The 20,583-nt window shown below is 41.8% G+C and overlaps 1 protein-coding gene across 2 annotated transcripts; it reads left to right on the top strand.

The window, feature by feature from the left end:
• The first annotated feature begins 18 nt into the window (after positions 1-18).
• nt5c2l1 (5'-nucleotidase, cytosolic II, like 1) lies at positions 19-8,919 on the top strand. Of its 2 annotated transcripts, none has more exons than XR_009525379.1 (18): positions 19-310; positions 1,476-1,549; positions 1,937-2,054; positions 2,744-2,839; positions 3,453-3,544; positions 4,586-4,643; positions 4,748-4,841; positions 4,962-5,015; positions 5,144-5,227; positions 5,324-5,359; positions 5,455-5,562; positions 6,029-6,095; positions 6,508-6,678; positions 7,003-7,054; positions 7,155-7,215; positions 7,815-7,909; positions 8,243-8,335; positions 8,511-8,919. XR_009525379.1 is itself a non-coding variant. In XM_060050296.1 (18 exons), the coding sequence occupies exons 1-18, from the start codon at positions 60-62 to the stop codon at positions 8,547-8,549; spliced, it is 1,725 nt and encodes a 574-aa protein (XP_059906279.1). In that variant the 5' UTR covers positions 22-59; the 3' UTR covers positions 8,550-8,919. The 2 variants fall into 2 exon arrangements, 1 of the variants encoding a protein (XP_059906279.1); XM_060050296.1 differs by having other exon boundaries at positions 22-310; positions 7,815-7,991.
• The last annotated feature ends 11,664 nt before the right edge of the window (positions 8,920-20,583 follow it).

Raw genomic sequence — 20,583 nt, 5'->3', positions numbered from 1 at the left:
CTGGGGGTTGAAGTGAGGCGATGAGCGTGCTTCAGAGCAAATGTAGATGAGAGTTTCACATGGGGTGTAACCCCGTGCGTGTGTCGTCAGGGAACCACCAGCAAAACGAAACGACGTCGATTATAAAAGTGCCAAACGTCAAAGTCGCGAATGCCTGGCCACACTGGAGGGGCGATCGCAGACGACAGATGGAACTTTTCAACTCCGAAACTGTGGGAGGAATCCCGCGGCTGCTGGAAGAGAGTTCAGAGCTGGACGATCCGCAAATCATCCCACATGGCACTAAACCACACAGAGCCCTACATCAAACGTAAGCCACTCACGGTGTAATGCATGAATCAGGCTATAGAGACCTGCATAAGATCGTCCTTTTATTTATTTATAGGCCTATCCACGATGAATACAATGAAACCGAAATGTGCGATTTCATGTACCCAAATGCCTCTGGCAAATGGTAATAGATAAACTGCACACAACCGTGTTGATAAGTCTCCAAAGCTAATGAAACATCTATTGAGTGTGTACCTGTTGAACATGAACTATTGAACTCTATCTCTTGTTGGCTTAAAAAATGATTGCCATTGATGTGTTGAGCAAGATGTCAACTCAACAAGAGACTGTGTGAATTATTCAGAGAAACCAAATCCACAGGGCTAGGAATGTGTCACGAGGCTACCCATACCCATGCAGGGTATGGGTCTACCTTTGCAGACCTCCCTCCATGGGCGTCCAATCTAAACCCTTCCAAGTCCCAAACCTAGAATTGATAAAAGAAAAGTAACTGAAATATCCTAGCGAGCTAGTGATTAATAAGGAGGATAGACGATTCTGAATTTAGATTTTTAGCCTCCTACTAACAAGTAGACATGGACTATTACTAACTAGTAGACTAGGACTGTGACTCACTAATAGACTAGGACTATTACTCACTAGTAGACTAGGACTATAACTAACTAGTAGACTAGGAATATGGCTCACTAGTAGACTAGGACTAACACTCACTAGTAGACTAGGAATATTACTTACTAGTAGACTAGGAATATTACTTACTAGTAGACTAGGAATATGGCTCACTAGTAGACTAGGACTATTACTCACTGGTAGACTAGGACTATTACTCACTAGTAGACTCGACTATTACAAACTAGTAGATTAGGACTATTACCCAATCACCAGTAGACTAGGACTATTATTAACTAGTAGACTAGGACCTATAGCTCTTAAGTGGAGATAGTATATTTTATATAGTATCAAACAATACGGTCTGAATAGAGTTAAGGAGGTCTTAAGCGTTGAACCTTAAGTGCAATGCCCGCCCATTTGGGTTCAGTGTCACCACTATAACAAAATGTCTGTAGATCATAAGATGCACGTTTGCAATGAGGGAAACCCTTTTGTTTTTGAATGCATAATATGTCAGGGGACATGAGATCATAGTTTCAGAGTTGGCATGTGTGCTCCTTGTTTGTTTCCAGGGTGTTTGTCAACAGAAATCTGACGCTGGAGAGCATAAAGTGTTTTGGCTTCGACATGGATTACACCTTGGCAAGTACGTCTGCTCCCCTACGTACGTCTGAAAACACGCAACCCTTTCCAAGTTTATCTTACCTGTGATGCTTTCCACTGTCTGTCTGTCTGTCTGTCTGTCTGTCTGTCTGTCTGTCTGTCTGTCTGTCTGTCTGTCTGTCTGTCTGTCTGTCTGTCTGTCTGTCTGTCTGTCTGTCTGTGTGTGTGTGTGTGTGTGTGTGTGTGTGTGTGTGTGTGTGTGTGTGTGTGTGTGTGTGTGTGTGTTTGTGTGCGTGTGTTTGCGTGTGTGTGTGTGTGTGTGTGCCTGTGGGGGTCTGTATTTTTGTGTATATATTTGTGTATGTGTACATGTGTGCGTTTGTGTTCGTGTGTGTTTCGTGTGTGTGCGTGTGTGTGTGTGTGTGTGCAGTGTATAAATCTCCTGACTTCGAGAGTATGGGCTTTGAGCTGATCAGGGACAGATTGGTGTCCGTCGGCTATCCTCACGAACTTGTGCGCTTCAAGTATGACCCCAGCTTCCCAACGCGGTGAGTTCAGCCCTTCCATGTCCGTGCTACTCAAGGCCTTTACGCGCTTCCTGCGTCGGGACGGTCTTGTGGGTGGTGACCAATCAGTGTATTATTGGTTCTGGGCTGAAAAAACCTCTAGAGGTTGGTCACAGGGTGGATTTTCATGCCCACAGTGTAAAATAGGAAAGAGGCATAAGCCAACCTGCTCCTTAATGACTTGAATATAAGTCTCCGTGGGAAAAAAGTGTCTGCTTGAATGAATAAATAATCGTCAAGTGCCTATCAAATTAGACATTTATGGTGCACTCATTTCCACCCAATCTTCTGTTATGAAATTGTAGCACTTATCCCTTCCATATGCCACCTAGGAGGCTTCAATGGGCACCGCTGACACCGAGACAGGTTGAGGATGTGAAAAAACTGGTTTAATGTACAGTTCTCAGATCTCGTTGGAATCTTGCAGAGCAGGTGTTTCATGCTGCCATGTCCTGGATCTCCCGAGTTTGAGTGGTGACTCCTGGTTTAACCAGTGCAGGATTGTCTAATGCACTACAGGTGTTCGGCCTCACCCAGCCCCAGAGTCTAATCAATCTGACACGGGCCATGTGAGGCTGCTCAAAACCAGACATCAACCACACACACTGCACATACAGCTGTCTCATTTCAATATGAGCTCGTCAACCAATTGTCTTCGTTCTGTCTCATAGTGGTCTAGTGTTTGACACCAACTACGGAAACCTGCTCAAAGTAGATTCAAACGGAAACGTTCTACTCTGCAGTCACGGCTTTAACTTCCTTCCCAGGTAAGTTATCCCAGGTCACCCAGCGCTGTACTTTGTGCCATTAAAATGTCAACTAGACCTCCCTTATTTTCATTCGTGGCCTGTAGGGCAGCCGGCTGCCCTGCTAACGCCCTATCAGTTCAGTTTCAATAAGCAGAGGACAGATGTGTTGCATCCCAGCTTATCCGCAGGGGGTAACCCTTTTAAGGGGCTGACATTGTTCACAGGTTCACGGCATGTACACGGTAGGGACGCAAAGTCTGGAGACTGAGCCTTTCATGTTCCAGCCATCCGTGTCCTGAATTCTTTGTTGTTTGGCTGCACTTCATGTAAAATACATGAACAATTTCATGTTTTCTTCATGTATATTTTTCTCAAAGATACCAAACAATAGACAAAGACAAGGGAGACAAAAGGGATAGGGCCCGAACTGTCACAGATATTAAAATAATAAGATCTTTAAGTTGTACGCACACGCTTATGTTTGTTATTGGCTAAGTGCCATTAAATAGTTTAATTAAAATAAAATGTAAATGTAAAAAGAAGGATTATCCCATTCTTCTTTATACAATCCACTCTGTAGTTCTTATAAATGACGGGTATTGTGCTGATTGTGTTCATGTTTGTGTCCCAGAGAGGCCATTAAGGACTACTACCCTAACGAGTTCATTCAGAGAGGCGACATCGATCGCTTCTATACCCTTAACACTCTCTTCAATCTCTCAGGTAAACACCTGCACCCCTTCGGCCATTTAAGAAGATCTGTGAAAAACAATCAATCTTTGGAATGGAACTTATAATGTAGCTATTGTTTGGGCTCATCTCCACAATTAAAGCTGCAATCAGCAATTTTGCCGATCAACTGTTTTGATTAAATTGTGTTTTGATTGAGTCTCATTATTCTTGTACATTAGCTTCAATAGCAATGGCCCCTATAAACAAATACATGAGAACCATGAGACTAAATCAAAACACAATTTAATCAAAACAGAGGATCGGCCAAACTGCTGATTGCAGCTTTAACTGAATTAATTATAACAAATCTAGAGAATGACTTTCAATATGTTAATAGATTTTTTATTGGGATTTCTTCCCAAAAATTCTGTTGTCCCCCCAACCCCCCTTAAAGGTTGGGTATGGAATTCTCCTTTTTGGCCATTTTGGCAAAATTACTTGAAATCCTTATCATAACCCACTTACAGCCACTGAGTTAGAAGTACTGACATGAAAATTAAACAAGTCAATCATCTGTGGAACGGGCAGGGCTCGAAAAACTCCAGCCAATGATTTCCAGACCCACCGAGTGGCATTGGACAGTAAGTACGTCAATCAAACGGTCGTACTGCACTCCCCCTCCCCTGCTCCCCGCGCGTGACCCCTTCGTGCACGTACTCAAAACTCGTGACCCAGAGCAAGCTTCTGTTTGTTGTTATCCTGCGGTAGCTACTGGAGCTAGCTAACTAGCTAATGGCTCGCTCTCGCTTATCTGTTTTCGCTTGTGCATGATTGCGCGTCCATTTACTTGGAATGGGTGGAGTCAGAGTCAGCGTTGAAGGAGAGGGGGTAGGACCATTTGAGTTGTGTATTTTCAAAATCTGCTGGCGTTTCGCAAATCTCATACCCAACCTTTAAGAAAATTACTCTGAACGTCATCTAGCGATAACTGAAGCTACAATTCAAGCCCCTAGAGGCTGCTAGAGGGAAAATGTACATAGTGCAGCTTTAATGAAAGTAACTCACTATCACATTTCTACATTGATGCTACAGAGACGTATCTCTATGCTTGCCTGGTAGGATTCTTCACCCGAGCAAAGAGATACACAAAGTGAGTATGTACCTTATTTTATACTCTTTACATCCATATTAATATTAATTAAAGTAGTAGTTTATCAAACATAACAATAACATATGTTGGAAAATATGCTTCAGCCAACTAACGGGTTTCCAGCACGGAGACCTCTTCATGTCCTTCAGAACTATATTTCATGATGTGAGAGATGCCATGGACCATATTCATGAAACGGTATGAAATCAAATCATTTGCTTCTTGAAATCAGAAACTTTCTGATTCATTTTGCATTTATTTGATCAAAACCTGCATGTAATACGGTTTATGTTTTAATGTTTGTTTGTGTTCACACAGGGCATTCTGAAGGAGAGGACCCTGAAGAATCTGGATAAATTTGTTATTAAAGATGTAAGTTTAAGATAAACATAGCTATAGGTGTTTGATACTTTTCCACGTAGATGTGAGGTGCTTGTAGATTCTAGATTACATTTTTGTCTAATATAAATTGGCTTTCCGACTCGGTTCCCTTCTTACAGCCAAGAATTCCAATACTTTTGTCGAGAATAAGGGAGGTAGCCAAAGTATTTCTGGCCACCAATAGTGACTATGGATACACTGAGGTAGGTTCCCAAAAGTATCTACATAAATCCCCAAATCTCTCAAATTCGATTTATTAAATACAAAGATTAACATTTTAAGATGGCTCTTTCCCCAAGGCCATAATGACATACTTGCTGGAAAATGACACAAAGGTAAAAGTGAAAAGTGTTCTGCAAAGTAGGCTAACTTTCATCGGCATGCTTTCGAAGAGCTACCCTGAATCTCATGTGGACAATCTTCCTTCCAGCCTGGTAGTCCCAAAAAAAACTGGCGTTCGTTCTTCGACCTCATCGTGGTGGATACGGGGAAGCCCCTGTTCTTCGCAGAGGGCACCTTGCTGAGACAAGTGAACACGGTATGGAGGTTTCACTCTGCTGCTGTTGGAGACGTAAGCTGAGGTTGGAGATACGTAAAGAAGGAGCCACAACAGGCTTTGATTACCACTACCGAAGAACATTCTGTTATAACGGGCCCCACTGGAGTAGTTTATACCGCTTGTACTGCACTTACCATCAAATGATTACAAATGGGTTACTTTAATCTATAGCCTTATTGTTGTTATCGGCTTAATCAGCTGAAATTAGAATATTCTTCCATGGTGCTTTGAGCAGCTTGTTTTTGCGTTTTCAAGGAAACATCTGGTGGATTGTTCCATTTGCCTTTAGTTGATGTTTGATTTGAAGCGCATTGTTTCAAAACTGTTAAAAGGCAAGAGTCCCATTATTAAAAAAGAATGCACACTTTGGAACGTTGTTGACCAATTAGCATCAGGTACTAAGAAACTGTTTCATGCAAACTCTTATCTCTGTTCTGGTCCTCAGGACAATGGGATGCTCCATATTGGGACTTACACTGGGGACCTTCAACATGGAACTGTGTACTCCGGAGGTTTGTGTGTGTGTGTGTGTGTGTGTGTGTGTGTGTGTGTGTGTGTGTGTGTGTGTGTGTGTGTGTGTGTGTGTGTGTGTGTGTGTGTGTGTGTGTGTGTGTATGTGTATGTCTGTGTGTCTTTCTGTCTGTGAGTGTGTGTGTGTGTGTGTGTGTGTGTGTGTGTGTGTGTGTGTGTGTGTGTGTGTCCATGTATAATAAGCAAAATAAATAAATAATGGGAACTTCACAGACCAAAATGATGTCATACATCTGCAGCCAAGTCTTACTTTGATTATCTACCGAGAGAATAAATCAAGCAAATAATTATGCATTCACTGGACTGTAGGGAATTGTCATCAAATTACAAATTAAATCAACTAAGAATAGTGCATTCTATCCTAATCCCCTACGTGTGTTCACCTGCACACAGGCTCATCGGACATCATCATTGACCTGCTGGACATGAAGGGCGAGGACATCCTCTATGTGGGAGACCACATCTTCGGGGACATCCTGAAGTCTAAGAAACGTCAGGGCTGGAAGACCTTCCTGGTGGTCCCCGAGCTCATTGACGAGCTGAAGGTGTGGAAGGACAAGAGAGGTGAGGCAGAACAACCCCTTTGTCATCCTCATGCTCATCATCATCACACCTTGGATGCTTTATCTGACGTGAGATTGATTGGTTCTGTATAACCGTCTGTCGCTTTTTGTTTTTTTGAGTCTGTCTGCCTGCCTGTTTGTCGATTTGTCTGTCTGTCTGTGCCTGCTTGTCTGTTGTTTTGCATGTATGTTTGTGTGTCTGACTGATGGGTCTATCTGAATGTCTGTCCATCCGTCTGACCTGTCTGTCATTCTGTCTGTCTGTCAATCTATAATAATAATTCTCTGTCTGTCCGTCTGTCCGTCGGCCCGTCTTTTCCTCCAGATCTGTTTGAAGAGCTGAAGCATCTAGACATCTACCTGGCTGAGCTCTATAAGTGAGTCCATGAGGATATGTCTGACCTGTTCAGTGGATCTTGAAATAACTCACATGGGTCACACACGTATCTCTGTGGGATTTCCATTTTTATTTTTCAGGCATCTGGACAGCGGCAGCACAGAACGCCCGGACATCAGCTTCATTCAGACCCGGGTGAAGGTATGTTTGAACAGATATTCTCACAGTGCGTGTCACTCACCTAGAGCTGATGGATGGCACTCCCATTTCTAACACAAAATACACTTAAACAAAAGCCCTTAAATCTTACCTATTGCACCGTTAATACTTCTTGGCAGATATCTGGGTTAACCATCTGAAAACAATCTCAGGAGTAAATGTTAAGCAAGGATGTGGATTCAGTGATCCTTTGAGAAACAATTCCAGCTAGACAGCCTGAAACATGCAGTTTCTTGCAAGCTGTTATCTTCCTACTCCAAACTCCTAATTATATACTTACCTCAAAGGCATTTAATCGGATACCAGACACACAACTAAGCCTCCTTTTGAAAACAGAAGGTTTGCTTGTTTGAAGTGTGATTACTATGCACTAAATAGCACCACAGCTATTTACTTCTTGCTTATCTAGAGCATCTTACATTAAGTTGAAATAGCATTAAGGAGCAGGTAGGGTAGGTAGACAGGTAGATCAGGTAGGCTTGCGGCTACAGCATGCCCTCAGATAGGCCTCGGACATCGGTGATCAAACCCGGTTCAGCCACTCGTTTCCTCCCCCTTGGTTTCCTACCGTCCTATCGCAGGTGGTGACCCACAAGATGGACTCGTCCTACAGGCAGATGGGAAGCCTGCTGCGCAGCGGCTGCAGACAGACTCTGTTTGCCAATCAGCTGATGCGGTACGCAGACCTGTACTCCTCCAGCTGCATGAACCTGCTACACTACCCCTTCAGCTACCTGTTCATGGCCCCACCCGTCCTGGTCAGTGCCCCCTCCCTGGCGGCCCTGTTTGGTTCTTCATCTTCATTCAGCAGCATTTTTTTTTTTTAAATGAGATGTTTTCTGTCTTCAAAGGTTCTGGGCACATTGTGCCTTTTGGTTAACAGATTGGGTTTACAATCCAGATTCTAAAACCATTTTTTTAACACTGGATTTTTCCTTGTGTCAACACAGCCCTGATAGATTCACACGATCGATACAAAAGTACACAATGCATTGATGGATTCTTTCAGATGCCGCATGAGTGTTTAGTGAAGCCCCAGGGTGACTCCCCTGCAGTACAGATCGCCCTCACCAACTACATCCGCAAGAGCTGCTCCGACAAGGTGAGACCAACCCTGAGCCCCTCTTCTGGTTCCTGGGTCCCAGTTGGTTTATTAATGTGTGAGAAAGACTCTGAATTCACTATGAATCCATAATCCTTTGGATTAAAGTGTCCATTTAAGTACCAATAATTAATAGTTCAACATTTATTAACTTATTTTCTTCTGCTCTCTTAAGACCAGCGAGCAGAGCAGTACAGAAGGCTCCGAGGAGTGAGGTGAACTTGCTGTATTCGCTATTTAAAGTTAACTTATTGTGCCACCTGCTGGATACATATTCGTATGTATATCATGTTTACACTATTTATACCGTGTGGAATGTAATATATATATATATATATGTGTGTGTGTGTGTGTGTGTATGCGTGTGTGTGTGTATACATACATTACATTGTGTGTATTTATTACATATATATATATATATATATATATATATATATATATATGTACATATATTCCAAAGGAGATCGATTCCATGGCTTTTCAACATGTATTTACATATGATTAGTATTGTATTGTTCTTTTTGCTGGGTGATTTAATAATGTATTTCAATAAAAATTTATTATTGACCTCTAAGCCAACAACACATGGAATCCCATTGTACTATTTTTTTTCTTTTAAAGCATTTTTTAATTTGTATTCAATCAGTTTGATTTTGTCTTTCTTTTGGTTGTAATTATTATTCCCGTAATTTATCCTTTATCCTACATTGCTGTTATAACCGTGTTATTCTGTTCTCGATTCACCTACATTCGAGACATAAGTGTGTGTCTGGAGTCGCCAGGCGAGGATGGTCTCCATGGAAACCTAACGTAATGATGTCATGTAGGACACGTAATTGTTAGAATATAAACACACACACACACACACACACACACACACACACACACACACACACACACACACACACACACACACACACACACACACACACACACACACACACACACACACACACACACACACACACACACACACACACACAATGATTCTCTCAAATTATCTCAGAATACAAACAGAATATTTGGGCTGGGAGTGGAATTCTCTAACCAAAAGACTAGATCCGTTTGAACGTGGTATGGCTTGGTTGGCTGATCAGATTTACATTGCTTCACCCCTGCATGGCCTGGTCGGTGGTAGGCCCTATGACAGGTTGAAGCGTCTATGGAGATACGCAGCTAATCCTTTAATGAGCGCTATACATTAAGGCTTATGTGTTATATATCCTGACCATTAGGGGGCACTGTTCAACCATGCAGGAGTATAAGTCATGTTTCCCCATAAGGGTTGGAATATTGTGACGTCTTATTGCAATGATCGCCTCCATTTTTGAAGTATCATAAGAATGATAAAAAAAATCATTCATAGAAATTATATAAATCATTATTAGGATTAATGGTAATAAAAGTGTTTTGGTCATTGTTATGTAATTAATCCTGAAATTATTTGTCCTGATATTAATATTTGACATTTTTGTATTCGAAACTGCCAAAGTTTTTATCTTGCGTGATGAGTCAAAGAGGACGAGATTAGTAGCCTACTCTGAGTAGCCTACTCTCAAAATGGCGGAGTGTCGCCAACAGAAAACCAATGATGCATAGTAGCCTACTATATCTTATTTTATGTATAAGACTTATTCATTTGACGGTGAAAGCAGTTGCCATCAAAGTCCATTACAGTAAACAGTAAAGAAAAAACAGAAAACTGAAGTGCCCTAAGTGGACTGGTAATTTGATATATTAAGAATAAAACGACATGCTCCACGATGTTCATACTGAAATGCCTTGTAGCCGCTATGCTGAGTAGCACCAAGTAGACGTCATCGTGGCACAAAACCGAAGGTCGCTGCAATAATTCTCAACCAACACACACACAACTCGACAAACACACACTGTATCTCTTTTTATCTCCTTCTCTTGTAAGTTGCGCACCTTGTTTCTCTATACTGAGAACCTGTCGCACAGGACAGAACAGGTAACTCGGTGTGGGGCCAGGGGTGTCCGCTGTAGGCTATAATGGATGCATTGATGTTCATGTAAAGGCCTACAGCTTGTTCCCAGTCTCGTCCGCAGAACGTTGCGCCACTCAAGAAACGTCGTTGGATAAACGGACTAATTCGCCGTTCACCGGTTCCTGCATCACACCTCGGATCTGGATCATTACAATCACGGGTGGGGAGGGTTCATTAAGTTGGGACGTGTTCTCTCACTGGAAATATTGGTTTGTGTGCTACAGATGCGTCAAGAATAGTTCCGTTTTTTTCACACTATAAAAGTTCACTCTAAGTAACGTAACAACCATCCACCAATACCACTTGTTTTATTATTGGAAAGATATACTAAGATAAAAGCAACTTAATCTTAAAAATCTGAGACTAATGAAGAAAAGCTGTGTTTTGCATTTGAACAGAGTTAATGCTGATGAGGCTGTATTTAGTTGTAATTAGGTTACGATTTCTATGCATTTTTTTGATTAATATCTTCATATTTATATGATTATTATATTTCCTACCAAACAGGAAATTTGTATTAAGTTTTTGTAACTGTCAAGAAAACCACAGTGAGGCAATTTAATAAAACATACAAACTCTTTATTGAAAAATCGAGTTTCAGGGAGTATACAGAATAATTCCATGCAAATATTGAAACATTCGATTTGAACAAATAACCACCAGTTCATTTAGCTGAACACACAACCTCAAGCCTTAACCCACACAATATCCCCTCCAAAAAAAAAAAAAACTCAACCATGAATGTAAGAACAATCTGTGTGTTATACGTGGACCTGCTGGAATGTACGTTCTGCATATTTCCTGAAGGCTGGTTCTCATTACCTCATGAGCTCATTTTCTGCAGCTTAGTGTAAAGTGATGCTCTGTTTTAAATTCTTCCAGAAGTGCTATACTAGATATGTTGCTGTGACTCGTAGCTCTTCCCCCGTCAGATGTCTGCCCCCCCTCCCCTCCCCTCCCCCAATTCCTCACATTCCAGGATTTCCCAGAAAGCATTGCAAGCAAGCCTAAACAAGTCACGTTCTTCTCTCTGGGAGAATTTCACACAGTCAAGTGGCTTTTGAGTTAGCTTAGCGACACCATGTTGTCTGCCACGGACATGGGGATCAAACACACGACTTTCTGTGAGTCACCTCTCACTATTCTAAGCTTCCTGGTGGATGCGCTTCAGAGACACCATATGCACACCCGAATAAGAGTACTCAAAACCAAATGTTAAAACACATCATCTGTGACACAACTGTTGCCAAAAATGTGTTAGCTCTTTTCTTTTTATATATTACTTTTTGACAAAGCCTGCATTATCTAGACATTTTTTTAACCCGATACAACGTCAACAATAAACTGTAGCTTCCTACTATAGTAAACCAGACAGTGTGTTTGTGTGAGTGTGAGTGTGAGTGTGAGTGTGAGTGTGAGTGTGAGAGAGAGAGAGAGAGAGAGAGAGAGAGAGAGAGAGACAGAGAGACAGAGAGACAGAGAGAGAGAGAGGCGAAAAGAGGAGACGAGAGATTCAAAGAGAGACTGTGTGTGTGTGTGTGTGTGTGTGTGTGTGTGTGTGTGTGTGTGTGTGTGGTGGGGGGCTGCTCCCTACATTCCTACCAAGGGCCCCTCCCCCGACGGCCACCATGAGGATGCTAACACATCTTTCACTCTTTACTCTTCTACCGTCTCTCTACTATTACAGACAATGTTCACACACAACACAAATAACGATAAGACGACAGAGAATTGAAGGCAACCGAAAATATTAATATGGAGTCAAATTCGAGTATTATAATTACACTAACCGATTTTTGCCTGGATTTTCTTATACTTTGTTCTACATTTTACTGTTGGTGTGCCTGCCGTGCCTGACGTGTTACACATAAACAGTACATATTGTTACGACATATGACTTCTACTTAATTTGTTTAACGAAATTTATAAACAAAAGTCCTTCTCTGGCCCAAACCGTTTCCGTGGTGTTATACAGGGGGTGGGTTTGAGTGCTGAGGCTAAATGCTATGACAATACTATTGCACTGCTAGAATAGATGGTACAGTAGTGCAACATTGTCAAAGCACCTGACCTCAGCATGTGTCAGCACACGGCCATGCAGCCATTCTCCATGGCCCATGCTAAAATCATTTACATAAGCTACGCTCTACACACACACGCTCACACACACAGAAGCACACGTGCACATGCTTGCACACACACATTCCAATGAGGGGACAATCATGAAATGTTTAAACGTATTAAAAAAAATAGGAATGAGTATGTTTCTTAGTGGTTGTCTTTTGCTTTACCATAAAAAATGTCTGCTTTGCGAAATGGTTGAAGTAAAACATATATGTTTACAGGGTTTGAAGTCCTGTCAATCATTATTCAAATTCAGACATTTTTGCAGATGAGAGCAACGTTTTAAACCAGCTGCTTTTAACCTAGAGATCAGTTACCTTTTGCAATAAGGAGAGAGAGAGAGAGAGAGAGAGAGAGAGAGAGAGAGAGAGAGAGAGAGAGAGAGAGAGAGAGAGAGAGAGAGAGAGAGAGAGAGAGAGAGAGAGAGAGAGAGAGAGAGAGAGAGAGAGAGAGTACACAGTTGTATATACATTTAAACAATAAAATCCTTACAGGTCTTGGCCCTATGTGTGTGCTGCCTGATGTAAGTGTATGTGTGTGCAGCAGGAAGTAAGAGAGGTGTTTGTGTATGTGTGTCTCAGTTTCATCAGCCAATGCCCTTTTAATATTGCACTACTCATCTCAACGTCCAGTAGTGCAAGAGGAAAAGGGCAGAGGACGACAACATGACGACTCCCTTAGCTTCTCCTGCACCCCTTCTGTCCTCACTACGTCTCGTGTCAGCGCTACGTTAGCTTATGGTGATGCTGGGTCAAATTACCAGGCAATTAAAAGCTCCAATGAACAGTGTGCTTTGATTTTGAAATATGAAAAATAACGGAGGATGCATCCAAAACGTCGTAGACAAATCTAGGTCCGTGACGTGTAGGTCCCTGCTTATCTATACTCGAGTAATTATTTTTTTCCTAGTTGGAGAGATCTATATTTATATAATTTTACAGAAGGATAATAATTATAATTTAAGCATAAGAGTTCAATCGAGTTTTAGCAAATTAAAACTTTGTAGCCTACACAGTTGACTGGTATCGTGGCTGTTAACCTGCATCCGAAACAAATCCACCGTAACGGCTGACAGATCCACGACTTCAACATCCATGACTTCCACATTTAACAGGCTTACTAAGGTTCCTTTACAAATTAATCTCACAAGTTATTTCGATCCACTTAGCAATTTGGAGGCAAGTTGTGATCACCCAAAGAGAACAGGATATCGTATAGGAGCCTATAGAGGAGGAAATGGGCGGATCAAAATGGGGGATATTTTCCAAACGTTTTGCAGCCTATAGGGCAGTTAGGCCAAGACAAAACACGCATTATGGCTTATTAAAAAGGAGAATCGGGTATTAACTCATTCTTAACACAGCGTGTGAACAAATCAAATGAAAGAGCCTACGGTGCATTAAATAAAAAACTTAAAACAATATATGCATTCCAATTCAAGTGCCATTACTTCATTAAACCTTGCATAGACAGACCAAGGCTTTTCCAACTTTGCGTTATAACACATCAATAATGCATCGGAAATATCCTACAAGCATCTCTGGATAATGTAGACATTACCGAGCATGGTCGAAACGGTTGCTCGGAACAGAGTGGTCTCTGTATCGTCCTCTCGATCTGGAGCCTTTACGTTTTCTCCGCCATATCACAAATCTATAGGTTAGGCCTGGAAGCCTCCGCACGTCTGAGGCGCTCCTCCGCGAGACGTCCGCGGCCGAGTAGCGACGACTTGTTAGATCGCACGAGAGGAGAAACATCAAATAAAATAGCTGCCGTGCATTCAACTCGCGAGATTACAATTAGGCGATGTAAACGCCACGCGAAGATTTGCACGGCGTTCTGTCGAACGTTTCGTTAAATCGTTTTAAGTTTAACGGTAAAAACGTGAAAATGCGCATCGCACACGTTTGAGGCAAGACCATTTCGGTTGTTTTTTCCTATTAAGTCGAATAATAATTTAAACTTCGTCGTCGAACTTACGAATGCAACTCCGAGTGGCCCCCCGAAAGCATGAATAGTAACCTCGCCAAGGGAGGGACAATTTGTTACAGGCGGAGAAAAAAAAGAGAAGAAGGAAAAGTTACACATAAAACAAGAAAACAAATCCTCTCCACAAACCACACACAACGGTCCGCTGGTTCTGAATTCACGCCTTCGTCTTCCCCAGGAGGGGAACGTTTACAATCATTTCTGCAGAGCTGGAAGATAAAATCGCCAATCTTCATGCACAACCTCACGGCCTTCTAGATCCGGACTCCATCTTTGACTACTTGACATTCAGAGGCTGCTGGAGCACATTCCTGGTTTGCATGCCTCCCGCTGATTGGCCTCTTCCTGCGCTAGTCTTTGCTATATGATAAGCTATTGGTTTGGTTTCAGCCTGTTCAACATGTTCAAGGGACACACGATTGGTCGCATTGCGAGCGTCATCGCACACTGAATGCCTGATTAACTGTCTTCCATTCACAAATTTCTCGTCATCTGTTCACTTTGAGGCAACCATATCCCCTGTTTTGCCCGACAATTTACTTTGCGCTTTTGTAAGAGGAAATTATTTGTCTGGGTGGCTACCAGAGGGTTTGTATTATATCCTATTTTTCAGCCCAGAGACTCTTGAATGCAACTGGAGCTGTTACCCAAGACATTCGCCGCGATTTCGAAACGATTTACTTAACACATCGACAGTCTCTTCCATATTTCAAATGGATAAGTCCAAAACCACATTGTGTGTTGTGCTACCGATTCGTCAGCAATTCATTTTTGCTTCGACACATAGTTGCACCATGTGAGCCTATATGTGCACACGATTAGCAATGTCCGTACCAGCAATGTCCACATAAAGCCATTCAATTCCACTTCTTGGTGTCATTTGGCGCGCAGTCTGACCGGCACCTGTTATAGTCTTAGTTTTGTTGGAGTCCTACTCAAACAGCAGCGATCCGTGATTAATCAATGGATCCTTTGGACACTTTGATGGCGTTTTGTGGACAGCAGCGGAGGCGGTCTCTCAGGGCGAGGTTTTGATTGACACGCAGACAAGAGTAGCGGGCTGTGAAATCTGGCATTCCTGGTCAGGGGAGCTGAAATAATAGCATTGTCCAGAGGGAGAGGGCCCACTCTTCAGGCCACACACACACACACACACACACACACACACACACACACACACACACACACACACACACACACACACACACACACACACACACACACACACACACACACACACACACACACACACACACACACACACGCACACACACACAACCCGCACAATCCAACCATCCCACCCCTGGCCAGAAGAGATCTGATTGTTCAGCCAGTCGGCAAAATATGTTTGATCTATTAAGGCGGGGGGGCCATGATGAATTCAGGGTAGATTAATCCCCCCCACCCCCCACCCCCCATTAACTATTGGTGTTGACTTTCATACACTTCATTTAAACATTTGAGTGTCGGCTGACTATAAGCTATTAGCTAGTATTTCAAAACCACTGTGTGATGGTGGATCATTTGTGTAACTGATTTGGTTTTGGTATCATCAGTGCATACTCACTCTTTCAGCGGTACTAAGGACTACTGGAGAAGAGCTGACCATTTATTTACATTTGATAACAAAGGTTATTACCTAGGCCTAACATAATTATTTTAAGACACACTATTATCCACATTATCACTCCATGATAGACAGCAGAAGAGCCAAGTGACTTTAACATATCCTACTATATCTCAATAGGCCCTTAAATGTCCTGCATGGAAACTTCAAAAGACGCAAAATAGCTCTCAATATTATCCTTATAGACCATTTAATTATTATGGGGGGGGCCAATGTCATGCTTTATTTAAATGTAATTTACCACCAAAGAAATTAATTAATGACTGAATCGTGTGAACTTGTAACAGGGACCCACTAGGAGTTGGTTGTTTAATTTAACAGTACAAATTCATTATATGCAACTTGCTGCAACTAGTTTAATTAAATAATATGCAGAAATAATTGAAAGATACATAATTTATTTCATTATGTTAAGAATCATATATGGTATTACAATAAAAGATAGACCTTCATTACAAATGCAAATATATTGATACTTGACATGAATTGATTAAACTTGTTCTAATTGGCTCTTTGTGTTTCTAAACATTAAATGCATAATTTCAAAATATATTTCGTAAGTAAGAATTTATACGATTCAAATGAGTAATACATGAATGTAATTTGGCCATTGCCAAATTGCAATTTATTCCTATTAATGTTAAAATGATAGCAAACCAGTTCTTCTCCTTAGGTCCTTTTCATTCCTACATGTGTAATGGCAAGAAAAGTAACAATTTAATTTGGTTATTTAAAGCTGTATTTTGTTAAGTTTATTGTAATTTTCAGCTATTTTGGGATATTTTAAAGAAGCAGTAGTTGATACACTTCATCTGACTGCGGCACAAAGTAAGCGACAAATTAACTAAAACTAATGAGCTCAAACATAAAACAATAGAGTTTGGGTTTGTGGGGTAAAATAGAAAAACTATTTTGTAAAAAAAAAATTAACGAAATTAATGCTTTTCTGGACTACAACAAGTAAAACGTTGAGGTGCTACAACTCAAATAAATGGCTAAAGGTTGTCATGATTACACATTCCATGTTTATTTTGTTCAATATCTAAAATGTTAAGAACACATGGAGCTGTTTGTGAATTTGTAAAGGGGCCAAAATACCAACCCTCACAACCTAAACTAATATCAGTAAAATGGATAAACTGTTAGCATGTGGTTCTTCTTACTGTGTATTTCGGGAGGGCAAAAGTGGAGATGGGACCGCAACAAAAGAGAAGGACAAGTATTGTAACGCCACTCCATCTTGACATCTTGAACTTTTATTCTGGTAATCACCCTGGGGGGGAAGTGGTGGCGGAGGGAGGAAGGGGGGACGGAGGGAATTAACAATAGCGCCACAAACAAACAGCTTTGAATGTGTTGATTCTAAACATTGTGGGGGAGAGAAAGAGAGAGAGAGAGAGAGAGAGAGAGAGAGAGAGAGAGAGAGAGAGAGAGAGAGAGAGAGAGAGAGAGAGAGAGAGAATGTGAGACAAAGACAGAAAGACAGAGACAGACAGAAGGGAGAGAGAGACAAGGGAGGGAGGTAGAGACAGAAGGGAGAGAGAGACAGAAGAGAGAGACAGACGAGAGAGAGAGCAAGAGAGAGAGACAGGGAGAGAGGGCACGAGAAAGGAGCCTCTTTTCAACATGGTAGCTATATTGTTCACACACCTCCCAGCCTCCATACCATCTGAAACACACCTCCTTTCTTCCTCTACCCTTTGACCCTTTTCGTCCCCACCCCCCTTTCTCCCTCCCCCAAACCCTTCTCGCCCAAACCACCAGCCCCTCTCTCTCTCTCTCTCTCTCTCTCTCTCTCTCTCTCTCTCTCTCTCTCTCTCTCTCTCTCTCTCTCTCTCTCTCTCTCTCTCTCTCTCTCTCTCTCTCTCTATCTATCTATTGAGAAAAGGTTCATCCAAGTCAAGATATCTATAAGTTCCTAAAACAACAGTATATGGATTGCTTTTTCATTTGTGTTAAGGTTCGAACAAGTACATCAGAGGTGTGTGTATGATCGGTGTGTTTCCTTGTGTGTGTGTGTGTGTGTGTGTGTGTGTGTGTGTGGGGGGGGGGGGGTACTCTCCCTACCCCCCCCTCCAATGACTGATGTTAGGAGGCCCCCCAGCACAGAGGCGCCCCTGAGCCCCATGCAGAGGGCAGCCTCCCCCAGCACCCCCCTCTTCACGGAGACCCCGACTCTATGGATCTAGCGGGACATTCCAGCTGTATGGGTGGCATGGTGTTCAGCAGCAGAACACACAGCTTCCAGGAGGAATGGGGGTGAAGAAGAGGAAGAGGAGGAGGAAGAAGAATAGGTAGAAGAGGAAGAAGAAGTAGAGGAAGAGGAGAAGGAAGAAGAAGTAGAAGAGGGAAAGGGAAGAAGATGAAGAAGAATAGGAAGTAGAAGTAGAAGAGGAAGAAGAAGAATTGGAAGAATAAGAGGAGGAAGAGGAAGTAGAAGAAAAGAGAAGAGGAAGAAGAAGAAGAATAGGTAGAAGAAGAGAAAGAAAAAGAAGAGGGAGAAGAAGAAGAGAAGGGTAAGAAAGAGAAGAGGCAGAAGGAGAAGGAGAAAGCTGGTTCCATGCGTTGAGACACATTGGCCATAAAGCAGGAGCTGGGGTGTGTCTGGTTCTATAGGTTTTACAACGCAAAACGCTGCCAGCGCTTTCATCTGGCGGAGGCTAATTAAAACGTCAGCATGGTCGTACGTGCGCAAAGAGAGGACTAACTGGATTCAGAAAAAAAAACTCAACGACAATCCACAGAGCATGCATCAAGAATCCAACTCTTTGGAAGGCACCTGGATTGGATCGTATTTAAGTTAGGATCCCAAAAAAATATGTGCCATTTGTACTTTCTGAACGGTGTCAATACCTCCCCAAGTGGTATTGAAGACCTTGGTGTAACTTGAGTACCAAAATAGAACCCCCTGAAATATGGCTTTTAAAATAATCTTGAATTGGATCTTGACTGGTTTCACTACAACTGACATTGGTAATAAAATCAATTGCAGAGGTGACTTCCATTTTTGGCTGTCAAAAGAACATGGGCTGTGAAGTTGAAAGAAACAAACAAAATGGAGGAACTAGCCAACCTAACTTCCTCACCCCCCCCCCCCCGCCCAACCCCACCCCCACACACACAGTCCCCTCCCCCTTCCTTTAAATCAATCATTCATGATCCCAGAGGATCACTGTTCCTCATACACAATCTGCTTATGAGACATAGATTTTCCTTATGGACTACCAATAATTAAAACTCATGTGTCACTTTCACAAAGCACGACCCTGTAACGTCAAGACCAACGCTCAATTCAGTTTGGTTTGGGTTCAGGGTTTTCCTTCCGTTGGTTGACGAGAGCAGAATCCAAAGGAGGGGAAAAAAAACTCAACCCCATTAGCTGAACTTCAGAGGAATTCCTCACTTTACATACGGAATGCACTTGAGGTCAAAGGGCAAAGTGCCAGAGGGGTCTCCGCCCGCGCCCAGGCAAGCAAGCCTTATTTAAACAAGACCGGAATGTTGGCTTTGAACAGGGGAGAAGGAACCTCTCATCCGCCATTAACACGGCCATGAACAGAACCCAGGCGAACACTGCCCTGAGCATGTCTAGATCTATGTACGAATGTCCTGTATGTATGTACGGTATGAATGCATGTTTTTACGGTATAAATGTACCATATGTGTATATGTATGTAATATATGCATGTATGTATGCATGTATGTATTCATGTATGTATGTACCATATGGATATATCCATGCATGTATTTATGTATGTATGTACCATATGGATATATATATCCATGTATGTATTCATGTATGTATGTACGGTATGTATGTACTCTATGAATGTACCATATTTATATATGTATTCATGTATGTATGTATTCATGTATTTATGTATGTAAGGTATGTATGTATGTACTGTATGAATTGATGTGCTGTATGAATGTACCAAATGTATATGTATTCTATGAATGTACCATATGTATATATGTGTGTATGTATTTATGTATGTATTCATGTACGTATGTACGGCATGTACTGTATGGAAATACGCCTTGGATGTATGCATGCATGTATGTGCCATATATTGGTGTATATTCACAGTATGTAGGAACGTATGTAGGTATGCAAGTATGTATAGATATAAAGTATATATACATATATATATATACTATATATGTATCTATACTGTACATTCCTGCATCACAAACTTCCGGAAACCTCCACAAACGTCTTGAATGTCCGTCCCAGCGCTGTGTCTCCACTGCGCGTTCCTTGAATTCATTCCATAATAATAATAAGAACAATAGTAATAACAATAATAACAAGAATACTAAACAAGTTGTGCTCAAACTAGCGTTTGAAAATGTACCTCTATGGTAGTCTTTCAGCCAAACATGAACATTAAACGGGTTGTGGAAAAATAGAAAGACAAAGCAAAATTGTAGCATTCAAATTTTATTGAATCTTATTAAAGGCACCCAGTGCAACTTTCGAGGCTTAAAAATAAACA

This window comes from Gadus macrocephalus, chromosome 4 (genome assembly GCF_031168955.1).
Source record: "Gadus macrocephalus chromosome 4, ASM3116895v1".
Taxonomy (NCBI): domain Eukaryota; kingdom Metazoa; phylum Chordata; class Actinopteri; order Gadiformes; family Gadidae; genus Gadus; species Gadus macrocephalus.
This window is presented reverse-complemented; position numbering and strand designations above follow the sequence as displayed.